The sequence below is a fragment of the Aedes albopictus genome, chromosome 3, assembly GCF_035046485.1.
Source record: "Aedes albopictus strain Foshan chromosome 3, AalbF5, whole genome shotgun sequence".
NCBI lineage: Eukaryota > Metazoa > Arthropoda > Insecta > Diptera > Culicidae > Aedes > Aedes albopictus.
Genome location: NC_085138.1, coordinates 401,545,106 through 401,569,319, shown reverse-complemented (window position 1 = coordinate 401,569,319; position 24,214 = coordinate 401,545,106). Strand labels below are relative to the sequence as shown.

The 24,214-nt window shown below is 41.2% G+C and overlaps 2 protein-coding genes across 2 annotated transcripts; both read right to left on the bottom strand.

Moving 5' to 3' along the window:
* Positions 1-8,714: 8,714 nt before the first annotated feature.
* On the bottom strand, positions 8,715-9,760 carry LOC109426498 (general odorant-binding protein 45). Its single transcript, XM_019702025.3, has 2 exons — positions 8,923-9,760; positions 8,715-8,847 (listed from the first exon to the last, which is right to left on the bottom strand). Exons 1-2 carry the CDS (start codon positions 9,707-9,709, stop codon positions 8,720-8,722), a joined length of 915 nt encoding a protein of 304 aa, XP_019557570.2. The 5' UTR covers positions 9,710-9,760; the 3' UTR covers positions 8,715-8,719.
* Positions 9,761-18,893: 9,133 nt separating this feature from the next.
* Positions 18,894-20,130, bottom strand: LOC109408375 (general odorant-binding protein 45). Its single transcript, XM_019681676.3, has 2 exons — positions 19,101-20,130; positions 18,894-19,033 (listed from the first exon to the last, which is right to left on the bottom strand). Exons 1-2 carry the CDS (start codon positions 19,837-19,839, stop codon positions 18,900-18,902), a joined length of 873 nt encoding a protein of 290 aa, XP_019537221.2. The 5' UTR covers positions 19,840-20,130; the 3' UTR covers positions 18,894-18,899.
* Between the last annotated feature and the right edge of the window lie 4,084 nt (positions 20,131-24,214).

Genomic DNA, 24,214 nt, shown 5'->3' with positions numbered 1-24,214 from the left:
CATTTCAAAATTAATGTTGAAACATAACATTTCTAGACTAAATCGGTGATTTAAGAACCCAATTGGGCCAAATTTGTGCTCAAAATTTCGACTGGTTTCTGAGATATTTGAAAAAATATGTAGTATTTTGGTATTTTTGGGTTAGATGCCAAAATATGACATTTTTTTCAAATAACTCGGAAACCAGTGGAGATATTGTAATTTTGAGCACAAATTTGGCCCAATTGGGTTCTTAAATCACCGATTTAGTCTGGAAATGTTATGTTTTAACATTAATTTTGAAATGTATTTGAAGGTTTCTTCTAGTAAAAAAAATACTGAAAATTTTTGCGCCACCCCTGAATATCAACCGAAATCGCTCATTTTTGTACAGCTCACTTATTGCGACTAGTGGATCACTTTCCACATGGGAAATCATATCCCGGAGACATTTTTTAAAATAAGCCCCACCCTAATCTCCCATGACCCTCTACCCTTCTTCTCATAAAGCCCGATCGATTGATACCCATATTGCATGGTATCATCAAGGTATCAGAAGGCCGGCTCCAGAGGCACGTTATCCTCCATTTGGGACATTTGTGCCATCGCCAAAATAACAGCCTATTTCATCATCTACCTGAGGGAAAAGGAAGGAAAAAGGATTTGGATGGGGATAGGGACAGGTAGGGAAATAGGAAAAATACCCTGGAAGAGGGTACTAACGCACAAGCGTACCACAATGGGTTCAAACAGCGCCCTGAAAAGGGCACTGTAATAACGCATAAAGCGAAAGAGAGCCTATAGCTCTTTACCACAGCGGGTTAAGAACAACAGAATATCCTGAAGATTCAGGTTTCTGAAGTCAGTTTCACTTAATAAGTGTTTACCGAATACTCGGAAACGCAGTTGCGCGAAAACTGGACAGTTACATATCAAATGATACGAAGTTCCATAATCGGATTCACAGCTATCACAGGCAAATGAATCAGCTTGCTGAATATTCGCCATGTGATAGCTGAGTCGGCAGTGGCCAGTCAATGCTTTGACCAGCATGCTGCAATTCTGCTTAGACAGATTAGTTAGATACTTCGCCACCCGTAGAGATGGCTCAGCACTATACAATTTGGTTTGACGACATGACTCCAAACTATTCCAATATTGTCTGTGTTGAGTGACAGCCCAGGTGTGAATCTGAAGCTTAATCCAACACTTCGATATCGGAATAGCTGGCTCAGGGCCAATGAAGTCATGTGATGCTCCAGAGCGAGCTAACTCATCAGCCAATTCGTTTCCAGCGATGGAAGAATGACCAGGTACCCATAGAAGGTGAACAGCGTTTGCTGAATTCAGCTCCTCGATTTGAGTTCGACAAGCGATAACTATCTTCGACCTGGAGTTGGCCGAAGCAAGTGCTTTAATAGCAGCCTGGCTATCTGAACAGAAGTATATTACTTTGCCCATTACGTGCTGCTGAAGTGCTGATTGCACTCCGCACATAAGAGCAAAGATTTCGGCCTGAAAAACGGTACAGTGTCTACCAAGTGAATAAGACTGATACAGCCTTAGCTCACGAGAATAAACACCAGCACCTGCTCGACCTTCGAGAAGGGAGCCATCAGTGTAACATACGATGCCGTCTGAAATACTTCTTTCCAGATAACCAGATGTCCACTCTTCCCGGGAAGGGAATTTCGTGGAAAATGTCCTATATGGAAAATTACAAGCAATTGTAAGATCACTTGGAGCAAGGACAATTTTGTCCCAATTCACCAAAAGTGGAAACAACGAGGTGTGTGTTGAACTGCGGTTCACAGGAGTTTCCTCTAGTAGACCGAGTACCCGTAACCGGTAAGTGCAAGAAAGGGCTTCTTGTTTGAGATGAATGTGTAGTGGGGCAACGTCAAAGAGAACTTCTAGCGCTGCCGTAGGAGTTGAAGAGAACGCTCCAGACATCGCCATTAAGCACATCCTTTGGAGATGGCCTAATTTTGATTGGACCGTTCTCACTTCACCCTTTTGCCACCACACAAGACATCCATAAGCCAATATTGGCCGAACCACAGTTGTGTAAATCCATTTGATATACTTGGGTTTTAGACCCCAAGTTGTACCAAAAGTACGCCGGCATTGCCCGAAGGCCATACAAGCTTTCTTGATTCTGAACTCAATGTGAGGTGTCCAGGAAAGCTTGGAATCAAGAATGACTCCAACGTACTTTACCTGTTCAGTCACATCGATTTCAGAATCAAAGAGACGCAAAGGTCGAACGCCATTACGGTTTCGCCTTTCCGTGAAAAGAACAATAGATGTTTTACTCGGATTAACCGAAAGGCCATATTGGCGACACCAACCCTCAACTACCTGAAGGGCGTTTTGCATCAGGTCGAAAAGGGTGCTGATGCACATACCAACTAACAATGTTAGGTAGTCGTCGGCAAAACCATAAGTAGGAAAACCGCTATTATTGAGTTGCCTCAATAGCGTATCTGCTACGAGATTCCACAAAAGCGGTGATAAGACTCCCCCTTGGGGGCATCCACAAACACTCAATTTCCTAATCCCTGCTAGACGCAATGTCGAGAAGAGATATCGGTTTTTGAGCATTTGGTAAATCCAATTGGAAATCATTGGAGATATACCATGACTCCGTGCGGCTTCCAATATGGCATCGAAAGGCACGTTGTCAAAGGCACCCTCGATATCTAAGAAAACACCCAAACAAGATTGCTTTTGAGCGAATGCTTTCTCGATATCGTAAACAACCTTGTGTAAAAGAGTCACAGTGGACTTACCAGATTGGTAGGCATGTTGGTTCACATGAAGAGGCACGTTGGCCAGATGAACATCACGGATATGATGATCCACAATGCGTTCTAAGCATTTCAGAAGAAAAGAGGTCAAACTGATAGGTCTGAAACTCTTTGCTTCTTCATACGACGCACGACCCACTTTCGGAATAAACTTTACAGTAATATCCCTCCAGGATTTGGGAATATACCCTGTAGCAAAACTGCAAACAAGTAGTTTTTTCAAAACATGTTTGAAATAATCAAATCCCTTCTGAAGCAAAATAGGATAAATCCCATCTGCCCCAGGAGATTTGAAAGGAGCAAAGCTATTAAGAGCCCACTTAATCGATTCTATAGTTACAATACTCCGAGCCGAAGCTAAAGAATCATAACTACAAGAAAAGACATCAGGATCATCCGAAGATGTAATATCCACACATCCAGGGAAGTGTGTGCTGAATAAGCATTCCAGAACTTCCTCATCAGAGGAAGTCAGATCGCCATTTGGCAAACGAAGTTCGTTCACCCGGAAATCCTTAGATTTCGCAAGGATTTTGTTTAACCGACTGACTTCACTCAAGCTGGAAACATTTGTACAAAGGTTTTTTCCAGCCGGATCGTTCAGCAGACAGGAGAGCTTTCCTGTAGGCCTTGCGAGCCGACCTGAAAGCCTCCGAACCAGCCGAACGTCGTCTGTTCCAACTCTTTCTACATTGTTTCCTGAGTTTCGCCAGATCAGAGTTCCACCAAGGGGTTCCTCTTGTGATCTTCACAGACCGTAGAGGGCATGCTTCTTCAAAAGCTTCCATGATGAAGGTCGTTGTAGTATCAACGGCATCATCTAAATCACTTGGAGTGTCAATGGATGGTGAATATCCATGAAATTTGGCTGCAACCAAATCAGTATAAAGATCTCAGTTTGTTGACCGAGGATTCCTGAAACGCAATGTTTGCGAAGTAACATTTAAATGTTCAAAAAAGATATAGCGATGGTCAGATAAAGATTCTTCATCTGGCACATGCCAACTGGTCAGCTCGTGACTAATTCTGCTAGAGCAAAGCGTTATATCTAACACTTCCTCTCTAGCAGATACCATGAAGGTTGGGCGGTTGCCTATGTTAAGTAATGCAAGATCTGTACTACTTAAGTACTCCATCAAACTGGAGCCTCTCAAGTTAATGTCTGAGCTGCCTCAGATGATATGGTGAGCATTAGCATCACTGCCAACAATTAGCGGAAGGCCTTTTGAAGTGCAGTATGCGATGACTTGTTTGAAAGCATCCGTAGGGGATGGTTCATCATGTGGTAAATACACAGAACAATAGACGTATTTCCTGTTGAGGTTTCCAACAGATACATCAATTGTGATAGCACATACATCTCTGGTGGTTAGTTCAGAGATGAGTGTAGCAACTATTGCGTTGTTGACAAGCACACAGGCTCGAGGCATGACACGCGAGTTTGCCATTTCATGTTTACTGAAAGTGGCAAACACCGGGTTCACAAGGTTTCCTAGATAGAAATTTCCCTTACGAAAGTAAGGTTCTTGTACCAAGGCCACTTGGGCTGTACCATTTTGCATAAGTCTGCAAAGATTGATCGTTGCTGTTCTTTTATGCTGAAGATTGATCTGAGCTATCCTAACCGTAGCCACTACCCAAACTAGGTAAGATTAAACTCTTCGCAACAGCAGCACAACAAAGAACAGCAACAATAAAACCAAATCGGTATCGATTGGAAAACGCCAAAGGCGAGGATACACAGAATACACTGTGTAAATCGCATAATGCGAAACCATATAGGTGAAAATTTAAACTAATTAACAACATCTTCATAATCCCGCCCTTATTTAGCCTCAAGTGAGACTAAAGAAGGGCAGCTGATTGTCTCGGAGAAACACAAGGTCCACTGCACCATTGCTCCGGTTAGCGCAGTAAGGGCTACATACTGTGAAGGGCGCCCTGGTACTCCACAGGCTCCGTTAGCGGTTAGGTTTTTATTAGACCCCCCTAGCCATTCATTCCTAGGCACGGTAAGCATAAAGCCGCATCACACCATGAATTAGGGGTCACCTGTTGGTGGATTCTTACCACCGGAACAGGCGGTCCGTAGTGTTATTCTTAGCCAATTGAGACAATCGCTACCGACACTACACAGCTATCTAGGCTGATCGAGAAAAGAAGTTAATATTGATGATCAACTTCATACGGACTCGAAAAGCCGACTGCGCCACCCCTGAATATCAACCGAAATCGCTCATTTTTGTACAGCTCACTTATTGCGACTAGTGGATCACTTTCCACATGGGAAATCATATCCCGGAGACATTTTTTAAAATAAGCCCCACCCTAATCTCCCATGACCCTCTACCCTTCTTCTCATAAAGCCCGATCGATTGATACCCATATTGCATGGTATCATAGCTCAAACTACCATTCCGTGGCCGCCATCTTGGATATAGTCCGCAATCTTGGATTTCAAAATGGCATCTGATATTCATTTTTGAGTTCTACTCATGAAGCCCGATCGATAGATACATCGTACCGTCCACCCTACTCTCTACCCTAACCTTCCACTCTACTCCCTCTTTTCTATCCTTCACCCAAACCCTCTACCTGACCATCTGCTCCACCGTTTTCCCTACCCACTACCCTACCATCTGTCATGACCTTCTTCCCTTTTTCTCATAAAGCCCCATCGATCGATACCCATATTGCATGGTATCATAGCACAAACTACCATTATGTGGCCGCCATCTTGGATATGGTCCGCCATCTTGGATTTCAAAATGACGTTAAATGTAGATTTTTGACATCTACTCATCAGTCCCGATCGATAGCCCGGGAGCGCTCGCGTCGTGTACTGAGTACACGCACCATGAAAAATGCACGCTTGTGGTACACAGCGTGAGCGCGGCGTCGCTGCAGGTAGTCAAAGACGCGACAGCTCTAGGGATAGATACCCATATTGCATGGTATTATAGATCAAACAACCATTCCGTGGCCGCCATCTTGGATATTGTTCGCCATCTTGGATTTCAAAATGGCGTCGGATATTCATTTTTCAGTTCTACTTATGAAGTCCGATCCTTAGATACCCTTATTGCATAGTATCCGAAGCAGCATTGGCGTTAAAAACATACATATAAACACACAAATAGACAAACATACAAACATGTAAACATACAAGCATATAAACATACAATCATACATACACCGATTTTTGTATGCATTTATTAACAACTCTGCCGAAGAAATGAACTTATTATTATCCATTGTCAAGATTCCAGGGATTTTTTTTTTCGCATTGGAAATGAAGCTCACAGATCGTGACAATATGTATTCTTTGCAGCATCGTTTACGCCACCTAGTGAACCAGTCACAAACTATATTGTCCACTATGAGCAAGGTGGGTGTGGAGAACATCTTCTATGAAGAAAGTATTCTAAAATTTTGCATAATTCTGGAGATATTCCCATCAAAAGGACTGTCCTATTTATAGGACGCTGGGCGTTCGGGACATCTGTCCTATAAATAGGACACTGGGCGGATATGGGTTAAATGAATTGTCACATAACGGTAAATGAAACACTGGCATTCTGCAATTATTCTAAATTTTCGGCTTATTGCTATAATGCTAGAACATTTACACCTTAATATTTTCGTGGATGAGACTTCGAATACTATAAAACGAATTTTATCAATAAAATCGACGTTTGAACACGTTTTGATTCTAGTTTGAGGTTATAGCGAACTGTCACTGTCTGCGTTTTAAAATTAACTAAAATTGGAATTCAAAATTAATTCTTTCATTTTTCTTGTGCGTTTTTTTTCCTCCCCTGTTGGGGAAATTAAGCCACTGCGCCCAATAGGCTGAACTTTTGTGGCATGGATTCTTGTGCGTACTTTTAGTTTTCTGTTGGCTGAACCTCACTTCTGCGGTGTGGGATGTACGGGGCTTTTAGGGAGTTTTGAGTTCCGTGGAGTAAGGGTTTGGATTCTCACTCTAGTCAGGGCAAACTTCCGTCGAACAAGAAATCCTTCATGGGTTCACTGGATGTTTCGTATTGTCCTTTGCCTAATGTTAGTATTCGTTCAGCCTGTGCAACCTGGTTGGAAACAATGGATTGTCTTTGTAATGCCTTATGTTCAAAAATGCCAAGAAAATGTTCTTATAAAACCATTTCCGACTGTCTTGCGTGGTTTTGCTGAAAATCAGAGCCTCTAGAACATTGACTCTAGAGGTCTTTGGAAAAATCCCCTACCTGTATTTTACACACGCCAGGTGTTGCAGAAATGCCGCGAATACAACGTGGCCACACATCACTTGTTCATCGATTTCAAATCGGCGTATGACACAATCGATCGAGAACAGCTATGGCAGATTATGCACGAATACGAATTCCTGGATAAACTGACACGGTTGATCAAGGCGACGATGGATCGAGTGATGTGCGTAGTTCAAGTATCAGGGACACTCTCGAGTCTCTTCAAATCTCGCAGGCTACGGCAAGTGATGGTCTTTCGTGCTTGCTGTTCAACATTGCGTTAGAAGGTGTAATAAGGAGAGTGGGGATAAACACGAGTGAAACGATTTTCACGAAGTCCGTTCAGCTGCTTGGTTTTGCTGATGATATTGATATTATTGCGTTTTCAAATGGATGGTCAACCAGGGTCTGATCGATGGACGTCCGATGTTGTCCGTTTCATCGTTTCCCGATATCGTGATCACCGACCATGCAATCAACGCTGCCTTGCAACCATCATCGCTCTTCGTGAACAAGAAGACCGTCGCTATGGTTAACTCCGTCAACCAAATAAAAGGGGGAGATGTTGGGAACCACTGAGCTGATCAGCAGTCTCTCCCTGTACTGCTCGCTCACCGAAGGCAATGTCTGCCTTTCGGTTGATGCACAAAGCAGTCAATTAGAATTAGAAGTTTTGTAACCGCCGTGCTGTAAACGTGTCGCGTCTCTATAATGTAGTATTTTAAGTGTAAATAAAGTCTACGTTTTAATGTGTTCTTGTTTACTCCTGGGAGTTTAAATACACAACGATGTGTCACGGCCACCCCAAACTGCAGGACGTAACATTATTGCTCATAAATTTGAGACGATGGCGGAAACGAACATCCGACTAAAGAGTGAAGCCAGGCGAATCGGACTAGTCATTAATGTGTCGAAGACAAAGTACATGATGGCAAAGGGCTCCAGGGAGGAGTCACCGCGCCCGCCACCCCGAATTTATATCGACGGTGATGAAATCGAGGCGGTTGAAGAATTCGTGTACTTGGGCTGATCGCCGACAACGATACCAGCAGGGAATCAAGCTTAATTTGGACTCCGCAGAATTCTACGATCGAATAAAGTTCGCCGTAACACGAAGTTGACTATCTAAAAAACGCTGATTAGACCGGTTGTCCTCTATGAGCACGAAACATGGACCTTACGTGCAGAGGACCAGCGCGCCCTTGGAGATTTCGAACGGAAGGTGTTGCGTACCATCTACGGCGGAGTGCAGATGGAAGACGGGACTTGGAGAAGGCGAATGAACCACGAGCTGCATCAGCTGCTGAGAGAACCAACCATCGTCTATACCGCGAAAATCGGGAGGCTACGGTGGGCGGGTCACGTCATCAGGATGTCGGATAGCAACCCGACTAAAATGGTTCTCGAGAGTCATCCGACCGGAACAAGAAGACGTGGAGCGCAGCGAGCTAGGTGGGTCGACCAAGTGGAGGACGATCTGCGGACCCTACGCAGAGTGCGGAACTGGAGCCAAACAGCCATGGACCGAGAGGAATGGAGACGGCTACTGTGTACAGTAGAGGCCACCCCGGCTTTAGCCTGATCGGGAAGGTAAGCTATTTTACAGATTTGTATTTTCAGGGACGTCTTCAAGAATACTCATGCATAAATCTATATTAAATTTGTCAGTACCCTGTGTTATGCTTATTTATTTACATTAACAGTATCGCCGTATTTGTAAAAATCAGAGTTGACATTCTCAATGTTGACGGTTTTATCACGCTGTATGGATGTCATAGCGACGTTTGAATTCGCATTTTGACCATCAATGTCTGAAAGAGATAGAAAAATACAATTTTTCACATGATTTCATGATAAAATCTGAAGTACAAAACGAAAATACTCACTGTATACATCACTGCCCTGTATAGCATAGATCGTGTTATACGTATTGCCCTTTCTTTGCATGATTGACGTTTCGTAATCTTCCCCAATGCATTCACTGGCCATTCGCTGAGCCAGTAAGCACTTGTCCTCGCACGGAACTTCCTGTCGCAAACGAGCTTCACATTCAGCCGCTCGCTGGTAAAAGCCATCGTCGTACCCTCCGCACAATACGTAGTACCGCGCCATATTGAGCCCTTCCGCATCACTGTACAGTCCCGACCGGATCATAGCGCAGCGAATCACACATCGCGTATCTGGCCGCTTGAACTCCGAGTCTCTCAATATCGCATCCAACTGTTCTACATTCCAATAGCCCAGTATGGCGGCACAATCGAAGAGGTTTTGCACATCCTGATAGGTGGTGAATCGAACATACTGCGGAACAATCGTATTGACCTCGCCGTACTGGTCCAGATAGCACTGAACGGCTTCGGATGCTCGGAGGCAGGATTTGTGCGTAGGAATGGTTGCATTTTTAGTCTGGAGGCATCGTTGGGTGCGGTTGTTGCTGCAGACGTCGTTTGGATTCGGCTCGAAGAAACGGCTGTACACAGGGGACATTCCGAGGGTGTCGTTCCAGTCACGGGTGATCTGAGTTACGCAACGGGTCAGACAGCCCCCTTGGACGTTATACTGGTTGCATTCGTTGGTTGCTTGTTGGAGGCTCTTGTAGACGATCTTATGTCGGTCGGAAGCCGTCACGAGCTGTGCTAGTAGCGTTGATATCAAGATGCCAAATTGGACCATTCTTGTCGAAGATTATCGCTTTTTTGGATTCAGTTCTGCAACTATAACTCCGCTGCCGTAGGTTGCCAGTTAATTACTGTGAGGTGGTGTACGTTCTAGTTTATTTTATCAGTATATGCGGTATCTAAGTTAGGATGTAGCACGTACAGTTTTTAGTAGCTTTAGTACAGGAAAAATATTCCTCTTCATAATTTTGAAGAGAATTAGGTGGACTGGCGGACGCATCTGATCGATTTTTCTATACTCCGTGTATTTCATGGAAAGTCGTCAGCACTATTTCATAAGCAAGTTTTTGTTACTTGTACATGTAACATGCAACAGGCAGTGCTCTGAAGTCAAACAGTTTACTTCATGCATGTCAGGAAAACACTAGTTTTACGACTACCAAAAAACTGAAATAATGCATTTGCAGCAACTGTTAAAATTTATTGGACAGTTCCAAAGAGACTTCCTGACATAGCACTTTAAGCAGCTATCGAGTGAATTCCTGGATGAGTCATTTAAAAAAAATATAGGGTGAAATCGTGGAAGAAATCTTTGAATTTTTAACTTTATTTAGAAAAAAAAAATCCAGTTAAAAATCGTGGCGATAATTTCTGGAACAACAGGCAAGTGAGAATAATAGCTATCATAAAATCCAGGATACCGACATCAGATCATAATTCGTACCGTCCAATCGCTATGTTGTTTTGTCTGCAGAAGTTGTTTGAGAAGATGATTCTCTTTCGACTGGACAAATGGATCAAATTAAGTTGAATTGAGCGAAGCTTTTCTCAGAAATTCAGCTTGCCTTTGTCAAAGCCAGATTCAGTTTGTGTCGATGTCTCATAGCGACTCAACAGTTTCACGCATAAGCTTCATCACGGAGGGTTCATGTTTAAACTTCCTTCTTAACAAATGTTATGCCAAATACATCAATAACACAGCGCAACATTTTTTTGTCTCAAGAGCAAACTTATGTGTCTCTGACAGATTTTGGGCCGCTGAATACGAATCTGGGCTCAGATTCGCTCCAGCACGTCAGAATTTTGAGCTATACCCCAATTTATAGGGCAAAATATGCGATTTTAGGCTTTTTTGACTGCCAGCCATTAAGCATGGAAATATTTTTTTAAGCAATCAAAAGGTAAATTGCTCAATTACCATCTAAATTAACGACTCATGCAAAATATTTCGTTTTACCAAATCGAATTTGATAGTTTTAAGTGATTTATGGTAGGTACGATGTTTCCCATACAAGTCACCCTCCAAAAGTTGCATGCAAGTTTACTTACTAACATAAAATGCTTAAATCTATCAAATTTGGTTTGGTAAAACAAAATATTTTGCATGAGTCGTTAATTTAGAGGTTAATTGACCAGTTTACCTTTTGATTGCTTAAAAAAATATTTTCATGCTTAATGGCTGGCAGTCAAAAAAGCCCAAAATCGCATATTTTGCCCTATAAATTGGGGTATAGCTCAAAATTCTGACGTGCTGGAGCAAATCTGAGCCCAGATATGGATTCAGCGGCCCAAAATCTGTCAGAGACACATAAGTTTGCTCTTGAGACAGACCAAAAGTTATTTTTTGTTACGCTGTGTAATCATTAAGTTCATCTTTCAAGCATGTCAAATGAAAAAAAAAAACCCACTTCAACTTATATGACAATTTACAACGTTCCAAAATAACCCAAAAGAACAGCATAATAATTAAAGAAGGGAAATGAAAAAAAAATCAGTTAATTTTTCGACCGCATCTTTGAATAACAGTTTTGGCAGTGATGTCCGCAAGTGATTTCGGAGATGAAAAAAGATGAGCGGGTGTTGGGGAAGAATTTCAGAAGTTTTGTTCCGTAGATTCCGCTGGAAAATCCGTAAATTTCCCGTAACTTTCCGTAGGTTTCCGAAGAAAAAACGAGTTTTCCGCAAATTTAACCTACGGATCCGTCGATCCGTAGAAAACGCTCAACTCCGTAGATATACGGAAATTTCCGTACATTTTTTTTTTCTGAGGATTTTTTTCTTTTCACTGACTTATTATCTTTTATAAGCATGAAAAAGAGCGGAATGTATCCTTCTCTCTCTCGTGCTTGTTCAGAAGAATGAGTAAAAAAAGAAAATGCTGCCCACGCTAGTCATTACAGCTGCAAATGCTCCAAAAAATCCATTTGAGATACTTTCAGGGTTTTATATGACAATAGTTTAAAAAAAAATCTTAAAAAATTTTCAACTGAGAATCGACTTATAATTCTTGCTGTGGTTGCTCCAGGGGGATGCAGAGAAACATTCAGAAATGTTTGATCGATTCCACCAGGAAGTTTTACTGGGATTTCTCAGGCAATTTCTGCTGGGAATCCTCCAGGAGAGAGCCTTACTACTCTCAATAAGAATTTCTAGAGCAATCCTTGTTGAAAATGTTTGTGAGATCCCACAAGATTCCTGGAGAAATCCTAGTAGCAATTTCTGCTGGTACTCTAAGAAAAAAAAATAAAGGAATCCTTGAAGAAATCTCTGAATGAATCGCAAGAGGAATTTCTATAGAATACCTCGGAGAAATCTCTGAAGGATTCTGTGGGAATTTAGCTGATGGTTCTCGATGAGAATCGCCCAGCGCAGCGAACCGATACACTGTGCGTCCGACGTGGTCGGACGCTGACCGATGAAAGAGGAAGAGTCGCGGCTTGCTATGGTCTCGTCAACAGTTGTCACTCGATAGCGTAGGCGTTACCTCGGATGGTCAATGTGCGTGCGTTATCAATTGTCTGTTGACATATTGAGGAATAAGACTCTTAACACACTGAGAGATGCTCATTGTCAGATATAAACCCCACATTCCCCTTTTTCCCTCAACAAAAAAAGAAAAAAATCTCTTACCAAGGGATTTAACAAATGTAGGACATTACTGCCTTTTTTACTGAAAATTTGCATTACTTCGCTGAATTTCATGACCGAAGGCTTGCGAATTCAATCGAAGGCTTACGCGATACAGCACATTACTAAATTCCACAGCAAGTTTTCTCATAATACAATAAGTTATAACACATAGCTAATACTCTATTTGCAATCCACTCACACAACTAGCGGACAGCCGCCATGATATATCAGAGTAGCCAACGGTTTGGTGACCGCTGTCAAAGTTATTTTCTTGTCAAAGGATCTGCCGTCGTCGTGGAAATCCAAAGGTGGCAATAAATCGTCAATTCTATAATACATCCAACTGTATGTTTATTGATAAAGAAAAATAGTCCATTGCGCACTTAAAGTATTCAAACATATGCCTATGTTACAAGTTCATAATATAGTATGGACTCGATTATTCCCATCTTTCTAATAGAGCGATGGCAAATGGTGTCACTGCCGTTCCGTTCAGTCCACATTCGGTTTCAAAAACGACTAATTGGCTAATTTTCTCTCGTGCACAAGTACTTCAGGAACTTTATTCCCGGAAAATAAAAATTAACATTCAGTATGAACATGGTCAGAGTGCACTCTCAAACGGTTTTGGGAATCGAGCACTATCTATGGTCTACATTTTAAAGAATATATCTTACATTCAATTATATCTGTCCTATTGCCTCTTCATTTCAACCTAAAATTTTCTCACGAACTTCTTCGAAACGTCGTCCTGCTTTGCAAAATGAACACCTATCATTTTGACGGCGCGTCCAGCGATTCTACTGACTTACCAACGGCCTTCGAGGCAACATGTGTGATTATAGCAATCTTCGTTGTCCAACTTCCGATTCTTCAAGAATTATCTTTTTATAATACGACGTTCTTCGAGACGCGTCCCTCAGTCTCTATTTCGACTTACCAAATCAATTCGATAGCCTTCGCGTCCCTCTTTCTCTTTACTCGAAACTTTTTTTTGGATTTCACGAGGGCCTTAGAGACGCGCCCTTTTTTTCCTTTTTCCGGCACCTTCAAGGCTCGCCTTTGCTTTCACTTCACGACGGCCTTCGAGGCGCGTCTCTCTGTTCCATTTCTAGATGGCCTTCGAGACGCGTACTTTTTTTCCATTTCATGACGGCCTTCCAGGCGTGTTTCTTTTTTCCATCTACCGATGATCTTCGAGACGCATCACTCTTTCGTCGACGGCCTTCGAGGCTCGTTTTTTTTTCACATCTCGACGGCCTTCCAGGCGCGTCCCTCTTTGCATTTTGCAACGGCCTTCGAGGCGCGTCACTCTTTTCCTTTCCTAGACGGCCTTCGAGGCGCGTCTGTCTTGTCAATTTCTAGACGGCCTTCGAGGCGCATCCCTTTTTTGCATTTTCCAACGGCGTCACTCTTTTCCTTTCCTAGACGGCCTTCGAGGCGCGTCTTTTCCATTTCTCGACGGCCTTCGAGGCCCGCCTTTTTTCCAACGGCCTTTGAGGCGCGTCTTTCTGTTGAGTTCCTCGACGGCCTTCGAGGCGCGTCACTATTTCTCTTTCCTCGACGGCCTTCGAGGCGCGCCTGTCTTGTCCATTTCTAGACGGCCTTCGAGGCGCGTTCCTTTTTTGCATTTTCGACGGCCTTCCAGGCGCGTCCTTTTTTGCATTTCACGACGGCCTTCGAGGCGCGTCTTTTGCTTCGAATCGAACACAACAAATTCGACGGTCTTCGAGACACGTCTTCTGGCATACAAAAAAATCAATCCATTCGGACGGTCCTCGGAACGCGTCTTTTATATTTTTCTACCCAAGACGTCCATTAACGAAAAAAGAAAACTCATACCTACCACTTTACCACAATACTGCATTTTTCAATTAAATTCACTTTTGGTTTAACTTACCTGGCTGAGCGATTCTCACCTTTATTTTAGTTTTATTGCAAAAAAAATCGCAATAAAGCCTGGCTGATGGTTCTCGATGAGAATCGCCCAGCGCAGCGAACCGATACACTGTGCGTCCGACGTGGTCGGACGCTGACCGATGAAAGAGGAAGAGTCGCGGCTTGCTATGATCTCGTCAGCAGTTGTCACTCGATAGCGTAGGCGTTACCTCGGATGGTCAATGTGCGTGCGTTATCAATTGTCTGTTGACATATTGAGGGATAAGACTCTTAACACACTGAGAGATGCTCATTGTCAGATATAAACTCCACAGATTCCACGAAAGTATCACAGAAGAAATATTTATTAGAATATGTTTAAAATTCCTTGGAGAAAATCCAAGAGGAATGCCTCTAGGAATACCTGATGGGCTTCTCGAGGGGATTCCCACAGGGATGGCTAAATAAATACCTTCAATGGTTCCTTCAAAAATTTCTCCAAGAAACTTTTCCGAACATTTCCCCAATAACTCATCCAGGATTGCATTCAAATTTTGCTCCGAAAAACCCTCTAGAAATTCATATCAAGAAATCTGAAGGGATTTCTCCCATGGTCCTCCTGTGGTTCCTCCAAAGAATTATTACAAGGATTCCTCAAAAAAAAAATCCTCTTGACATTACTCCGTTCTGCAAGCACTAACCCACACTCTTAAAAAATTAGGAATTTACACGTGACGTAAAACATCAACGTACGTAAACATTTCATGATTGAATGGTAAATTTGACTCAATTTTACATTCATCGTGTAATTTCGAGTTGGTTGCACAAAATGTCAACAAACCTATCTGACCATATAGGTAGAAACAGTTTTACATTTATCGTTTGTCTCTCAACTCGGTGATACAGTCGAGATGTGTAGTATGTGCCTCTCAATCAGCGGACCAGAGTTCGAATCCAGTTCATTATTTTACTTACATATGTTTTATCTCTCGCTTTGGCTCTAGTGATTGCTAGCTCGACTTTATTTGTGATAGAAGACGCAAATTTGTGTCAAACGGGCCGCTCCTTTTATGTGCATCAGGCTTGACAGAAACTCCCTCGCGAGAAAATGAGGAAGCGATTTCAAAAAGCTCTCGCGAGTTCCACTCCCATACAAAGAAAGACTCTCGAGGCGAAAATCGCACTCTTTTATCCGAAATCATCATCGGCTCTTGTTTCGTTCCCCTCTTCCTCGCTCAATTTTTATTGCCTCTCTGTTTGGGGTTCGTTCGCTCCCTCGCGACGAGGCAGAGGCAAAACACCACTCTAGAGTATGTTGCAAAACTCTTTTGATTTCGAGGAGAATTATCAAGCCTGATGTGCATCCAAGTGAACTTAAATTTACATGATTTTTTCTAAGAGTGCAAGTTTTCTTCTGACACCACTACTAGGATTTTCTTGCTTTCCTCCAATAACTCCTGCTGTAATTATTCATGAAATTCTCCTACTTAGGTATTCATACGGGAATCCTCTTGAGATAATTTAAGGAACTACTGCTGGAATTGCTCCGGGACTGCTACTGGGGTTTCTCTAGAGATTTCAGGCAGGGATCCTACAGGATTTTTTTTCTGGGTTTCCGATGCAATATCTGCAAAGAATCCTCCAGGAAGCCCTGGAGCACTCTCAATAGCAATAATAGGATATATTCCTGCTGAATATTCTTGGAAATTTCAGCAAGAATTCTTGAACAAATTCTAGAAGAAGTTTTCGAAGGAATCGCTGCTGATTACTGGATGTAGTGCAAGAGGAATCCTTGAAGGAGAATCCCAGGAAAAAATCCTGGATGGATCCTGAAAAGGATTTTCGGAGGAATCCCGCATTCATTTTCTGCTGGAGTTCTTCCATTGATTTTTATTCAAGAATTCCTTCAGGAATCATTCAGATAATTTTTTAAGAGATTTTTTCGGTGATTCCTCTACACAGATAAAAATAATGAGATTTACACGTCATGTAAACTTCAGTTTAGTCATGTAAACTTACTCTTATGATGATTTACATGATATATCATGTAAATTTGTGTTATATGTCATGTAAACACACAGAGTCACGCTGATTTACATGACTTATAATGGAAGTTTAAATGATATTTTATGACTTTTACATGATATGTCATGTAAACTTCTGTGATATCCCACGCTCCAATCATGTGCATCATATGTCACAGAATTTAACACTCTTTTTTCGATCTGTGTAGGAATTCCTCTAGGAATACCTCCAGGAGGTCTTGCTGAGATTCCTTCAGGAACTCTTACCAGGATTTCTCCAAGCATTCTTGCTGGGATTTCCGCACTCCAGGAGCAATTTAAACAAAAACTCTCAAAAAAAATCTCAAGGGTAACAAAGAGCAATTCCTGGAAGAATCCCTAGAGGCATTATTGCAAGAATCCTTAGAGAAATTCTGAAGGAATTCCTGAAAAAAAAATCCATGAAGAAGTAACAGCAGTGGTTGCTGAATAAATTCTATCAAGAGTAATTCGAGGGATCCCAACAAGAATGTGTAGAGGTACTCCCTGAAGATTTTTTGTATAAATTCCAAGAGGAATTTCTGGAGAAAACCCAGCAAGCATTTTTAAAGAATTTTGAAGTGGAATTTGTGGAGGAATCTTCTGAAAAATCACTGTAAAATCACAAAAGGAGCATCTGCAGAAATCTTCAGTGAGCCCTTCTAGAGTATTTTCTAAAGGAGTTCCTGAAATCCACAGAACAATGCAAAGAGGCACTCATGGAGGAATCCAAGGGTTTTTTTTATAGAAATCGTCTTGGAATGCATCCACAAATTTCTGATGGGATTTCTCTAGAAATTCTTACTGAGATTTGTCCAAAAGGTTTCTACAAGGATTCTTACACAAATCCTGGTTTAAACACAAATCCAAGGTTTTCTATAGTAATTTCAACTGTGATTTTTCCAGAGATTGTTCAAGGATTTTTTTTAGGTATTTCTCCTGGAAAATTAGCTGAAATTCTTGCTAGTATACAATCCTACACATATTTTTTTCAGGAATTTTTGCTGGAATATCTAAAATAATATCAGCTGAGATTTCTACAGCAATTGCTCTTAGGAGTTCATCAAGCATTCCTGAAGGATTATTACCAGAAATTACCTGAGGAATTTCAACAGGACTTTCTGTATTTCAACAGAAATTTCTGAATAAGTCTTAGATTTCTGCTTTTCGTCAACTGGAAAAAATCCTTATTAGACCACTAGGCGTGTCGTATACAATGTCCGTTGTTTAGTGTAAATAATGTTCAGTCTGTACAGCCTCTGGCGGAAGACGGTGTGAGTGTCTTTTTTAATCCTTGTGTAATACCAGCAAGAATTCCTTAAGGAATCTCAAGTGGTTATCCGGCAGGAATTACTGGGTATATACTAAGAAAAGTTTGTTCAGGAATCCTTGTTAAAATCCCTAAAAGAATCACAGCATGCTGCACCCAAATATTGGAAGATCAACTTATTTTTTACTGCATGATCTTTGATAGTAGCCATTCGTCTACGGATTTTAAGGGTTAAGATTCATTTAAAAAAAAAAGACACTACATCGTCTTCAACCAGAGGTTGCACAGGCTGAACAAATCACTAACATTAGTCAACGGACAACACGGAAACACCCAGTGGACCAGTGGAGGATTTTTCGTTTGACGAAAAGTTTCCTCCGGCTGGAGCGGGAATCGAACCCTCACTCCGTGGCACTTACAATACGCCTAAGCGACTGATGCCGCTAACCGCACGGCCATGAAGCCCATAATGGATTTTTCTCTTTGAACGAAAAAAATTGGAATGTTTTCTACAAAGCCTAATCAATCTCCTAGAACTCGTTTACAGTCGTTTTTTTTTTCATATCACCATCGGATTCCAAGGTACAGATTTTCAAAATAAATGTGTGCGAAAACCAAAGTTGAATTACTCGAGGGTCGAAAAAAAGGTTTCAGCGGATAAACTTTAGTTTGTAATTCTGAAAACCTATACTAAGTATAATCTAGATCGTAGATGGCCATGTTTGTCTATTTCCAATCATTCTGCGTGAAGCTCGTCAGTTATTCGTCGTCATTTGCAGTTTTAATTTATACTAAAGGTCTCCTGGTTACCTCAATTGGGTTCTTTAGGGGTATCCAGATTATTGCATAATCGGAATCTCCGTCCAAAAATTAGTCGAAATGCAAAATTTCATCATTTTTGATGCCCGGGAGCTATTTTCAAAATGCATTTCAAGTCTGTATGGGGAATTTTTTTAGTTCGGCTGAACTATCACTTCATCGATTGATCTGTCATTCCATCGACGGAAATTAAAACTGTTTTGTTTATTTAACCATCAAAACAAAGGAATTGGAACGCAATAAAATCACCTAAAAAAAATGAGCTCTTTCAATTAGGCTAAAGTAAATGGCAATATTTAATTCACTAAACAACCCAATTGTTTCCATCAACCACCGATAGTTGAACCAACTGCCAGTACTGGGCCAAGAACTTGAGTTATCGTGTCACCAATGTAGAAATTAAAATTGGATGTGTAATAGTTGTTAACATCTCGTCCAGCGTTGTTTTCAGAATCAATGTCTGAAATTTAAATAAAAAAAAGTATTACATTATATCGAATACAAATATGAACTTGGCATCTACTTACTAGTAGTGGAAAGAGGTATCAGCAGAGGATACTGCTTGCCAATGCACTCCAGTGCTAACCGTTGAGCCTTGGCACATTTGTCACATAAACCAGCAGACTCCACGTTCGCTATACACAGTGTCACGTTACGATAGAACTCCTCGTCATATCCTCCGCAAGCCACATAGAACCGCTCCAAAGTTAAACCCTCATTGTCACTGTACAGACCCGACCTGATCAGGAAGCACCGTACCAGACAGCTCACTTCCGGCAATGAAAACTGTCCATAGTACAACACTTCCGCAACTCGTTGTCGCGAAAACCCAAGCATTGCTCCACATTCGAAAAATATAGCATCTTCCTGCGTCCGACTTGGAGCCACGTACTTAGGCTGATCCATGATCACCTCCCCAAATTGACTCAGGAAGCACTGAACAGATTCATTCGCTCGTACACACGTTCTCCCGTAAGGTATGGTGGACGGCTTATCCTGCAAACACCGCTGCGTACGGTTCATGTTGCACCGATCGTTCGGATCTGGCCGGAAGAAGCGATCATACGGTGATTGCATTCCGGCAGAATCGGTCCAGTCACGGGTGAGTAGCGTTTGGCAACGGGCCATGCAGTCCCAAGGAGGGTCATACTGACGGCATTCGGTTCCGGTTCTGGAGAGGCTTTTCTCCACTATTTTGTGTCTACTGCAGGTTGCACTTGTGAGGAAGAGCGTCAAGATCGCAGACGCGATGTTGAGCTGCATCATGTACGGATTCCTGACCTGCAAGACCTGATTTATAAAAACTAAAGGAAATTGAGGGAGTGGCGGTTGTATTTATAACATTTTTGAATGCTTGTGTTGCTATTTACCGAAATGGGGTTGTTCCGGTAGGAGCATCACGTACTGACTTCCTCTACTGATTTGTCGGTCAATTTGATGGAAATTTAGCGGTGGAAGCACGTTCTGGTGACGTTTATCTGAAACACGCGTGGAACGCAGACTTCGAACTAACAATGTTGAACTATTCAACTGCATTCGCTAGACAATTTATTTGCAACCGCCGCTATTTATTCGGTGTTCATCAGATTTAAAATATCCCTTATGGGGCCGTCCATATACCACGTGGACAGCTAGGAGGGGGGAGGGGGTTAGCGAAAAGTCCACGCTTGTCCACGGAGAGGGGGGTGGGGGTTCGTCAATTGTCCACGTGGACAACATTGACATTTAAATTAGGAAACAAGAATCTACAAACGAAACAAATTATGTCGCATTATTGATGAGATTCTCTTCAACAGTTCTTTTATACATTTTATTTTATTATACATTGTCTTTTAGTTCTAAGTTACTTCTACAAGCAAAAAAAATCATGGTATTGATTCACAGACTAATTTGTTTTAAATTATCAGAATTCCTAATCAAATACTTAGTTATCTTCATCGAGGAATATTCTGTAGATTTAAAATGGAGTGTAGACCATGCAAATGTTGATGATTCAGTCAGAAAATTTTCATTGAAGTTCTGTATGGATTTTTCGAAGTTTCATATCAAATTTTTAAACTACTTCAAAGTTCCAAAATACATGTAGGGATTTGCAGGCTTATCTCAAAAACTTTTGTAATTAGGTTCATTTAAAATTTAAGATGTTTCTAATGGATATTAAAGTCTAAACCTGTAGTTGCTGTAAATCTTGTTTTTTTTTTTTGTAAGAATCTAAGAAATATGATCTTATCTCAACAAAAATCTAAGATTTAAAATTACCTTATCTCAACAAAACAATCAGACAATCATAGGTTGAACATACATTCTAAAAACACCGTCCTCAACCAGAGGCTGTACAGACTAAAACATTTAGCAATCAATTCCCCGTTTGACGAAAATTGTTCATCAACTGGAGCAAGAATCACTCTCGCAAACATTAAGCTGAATTAAAAACAACGTTGAAAACTTGTAGGTACCTATTTTGTGCTACTTGTTTGTATTCTATGTAAAGCTATAGAATATTTGTATTTTATGAAGTTTTCAATTATATTTAAGACATTATTTACGAAGAAGAAAAAAAAAACAATATTAAAAAAAAAAACTTTTCAAAATCACTTTTTCATTTTTGTTTTAGAAAATATGAAAAAAAAAACTTTTTTTCGATGTCCACGTGGACATTGGGGGAGGGGGGTAGGGGTCAATGAAAAGTCCACGCTTGTCCACGGGGAGGGGGGAGGGGGTCGAAAACCATGCATTTTCTGTCCACGTGGTATATGGATGGCCCCTATTTAAACCGATCCTAATACAGAATACGTTCGCTCGGTTCAAACGGTTCAAGAGATTACTACAAATCGCAGCGTACACCAATTTAGCTGTTCACGCACCATTTTCAACAGCAATGCGTTCTTAACCGCATGCATTTTTGTTGCAGCGCGATGTTTTCTATATTCATTGACGGCATGCTTCCTATTTGAACAGACAGTTTGTTCTTTGGCATCTGCCCTTTACCACAGTTTTATCAAATTCCGTTCGGTTATTGAAACTTAAACCAGTTTCAGTTATCGAGCTTCTTCAATCGAGCTGAAATTTTGCACAGTCGGTATGTGACCAAACTAAAATTAATTTCTTTGTTCAACAAAAAAAAACTAAAACTAAGAGTACACTTAATTTGATTAATGGGCTCACGCTTCCCGTAGCCATACCACACCTCACACACAAAGACTGAAGTAATGAAATGGTAACATCCATTTATTCATTTGTTTCACTGAACTTATCGTATCGGAAAGTTGTTTTCCTAGGCGCCACCATTCGCATTCGCATTCTCCATCGCCAGCCAACAAGTTGTGGTCGTTGAACTCGCCGCCGCCGTACTATTTTCTGCGTACTCATTCCTATCTGCTGACCCCGTGCCGTCTCCAACCCCTAGTGGCATTTTAATAGCACCACTATAGACGACCATCGAGAACGAGTTGTCGAAAAGAGTTAGCTTTGCGAATTGTGGACATTTGCTAGATTGAAATTTAGCCAACCAATCATTGATCGATAAAATGCCGAATATGTTTGGCTCTAAGCATCAATGTGCGTAATCGCAGTGATAGATTCATAGATTCTGTTTTACCTATTACAGTGACCCCACAATTTATGAATCGGCAAAAATGACCACAGTTTATGGATCACTCATTTCATCAACAAGGGAATTCACAAATAGTGTACAAAATTAAGGACAAACGTCTTGAAATCCCGCTTCAACAGTGCATCAGAACTTCAAACGCACAAATTTCAAGAAGCAAGATTCAAACAACACTGCATTTTATTATTCCATTCTTGCTCACTTGTAATAAGCTTAAAATAAGAAGCTCAGTTGCGCTGGCTTTGTTTACGAAGAGATTTGTGCTTTCAAAATCGTGAGTAGGTGCCCAAGTCGGCCATTGTGGCGGCCATTTTGGGATTTTAACAAGTCTGTCCTTAAGGCGATTCATCGGTGTGGGGTTACTGTACCTTCCCTATTACGATAAATCAAGAATCTTTCCGAGACATTTTACGGTTCAGTTTGTTGTAAGTCCATAAGGATACATGTTCGTTCAGAGAGAAAATCGATCTCCGGAGTTACACCCGAATGATACTGAAAGCGAGATTCAATAACAACGATGATTATAACGTATACACAGAAGCATAAAAACATGCCCCAATCGATTACACAAACAAGCTGTTGTTATCTTGTCTCGTAGGTACACCACCGATCGAACAAAACAATTTAAATACTTATAGGCTCAGTGTACCAGTTATGGCTATAGTACCTCAAATTCGCCATAGTTGATTTTCAACCTTTAAAGATACAAATCAACAAGAAAAAAATCGTGAACAACAGATCACAATCACAAAAGATGATTGCAATCATTCAAACTTCACAATTTGCTCAAATTATGGTAGAAATAAATCATTTTCCTTAACTTTTCGGCCTCCTTGCACCCTATTTCGCCATAGTGTACCAGTTATGGCAACTCACATAAGGAAAGCATGTAAATAGTGCGAAGTGGAACCCAAATTAACAAATGTGTCCATAACTGGTACAGGGTTCCTATCATTGGCACACGTCGTAATAAATACTAAAAGTAGTTTTGGCTCCGTTTCTATATTTTTCCTGTAAAGTATGAAAACAAATCAATCATTTGACTTATTGTTTACATTCGTCGGTCTTCTTCTTATTTTTGTAGAAATAGTTTTTCTTAGGTGGTGCGATAACTGGTACAGGCACCCTACTGAATATCAACAATCAACATCCAAAATTTGACATCATTTAATAACTGGTGTAGTGGTGTATGTATTTCAACATCCTTATGTGCATAACCACATGACTAATTTTAAAAAAAAATGCGACTGTTACTCACAATTGAATTGATTTTAGGTTTTCTTCTTCTTCTTGGCGGAACGTCCCCAGTGACTGGGGCAAAGCCTGCGTCTCAGCTCCCATGAGCACTTTCACAGTTGTTGACTAAAAAGCTCCTCTGCCAATCATCAGTTACATGGTTACAGTGACCCCACAATTTATGAATCGGAAAAAATGACCATAGTTTATGGATCACTCCATTTGATCAACATGGTGATTCATAAATAGTGTACAAAAATTAAGGTGATTCATCGGTGTGGGGTCACTGTACATGGTTTTAGAAAAATTTGAGCTTGATATGTGAGAAATGCAAAAAGTGTGTTTTCCCATGTAAAATCCCATACAAACTTCAAACGCGATGCGCAAAACGTAGACATAGCCGATCGTTCCCAAATTTTGCACACTTATTTGGGTCCTGAAATGGGATCAAAAAAGCTTTGATCTGATGGGATACCATTGAGTTTTTCATTTTGCCATATAAACGATGACCCACTCTAATATGCGTATCTGTCAAGAGATAAGCAAAATAGGGCGGAATTAAAGGGTACAAGTCGGTACAAGGACACACAGATCATAGCCGTTATAACCGCTTATCACAAAAATGTGTTCTATTGTTCATGTGTTGGCTGGGTAGAGGAAGCCCGAAATTAATGCCCGGTGGAATTACTAAGGCTATGCGGTATACCGAAAAGTTTCGCCAAATACACCTCAAAACGAAATTCCGCGGAATTCCACGGAATTCAACCAGGCGAAATTTATGATTTTAAATTTCGT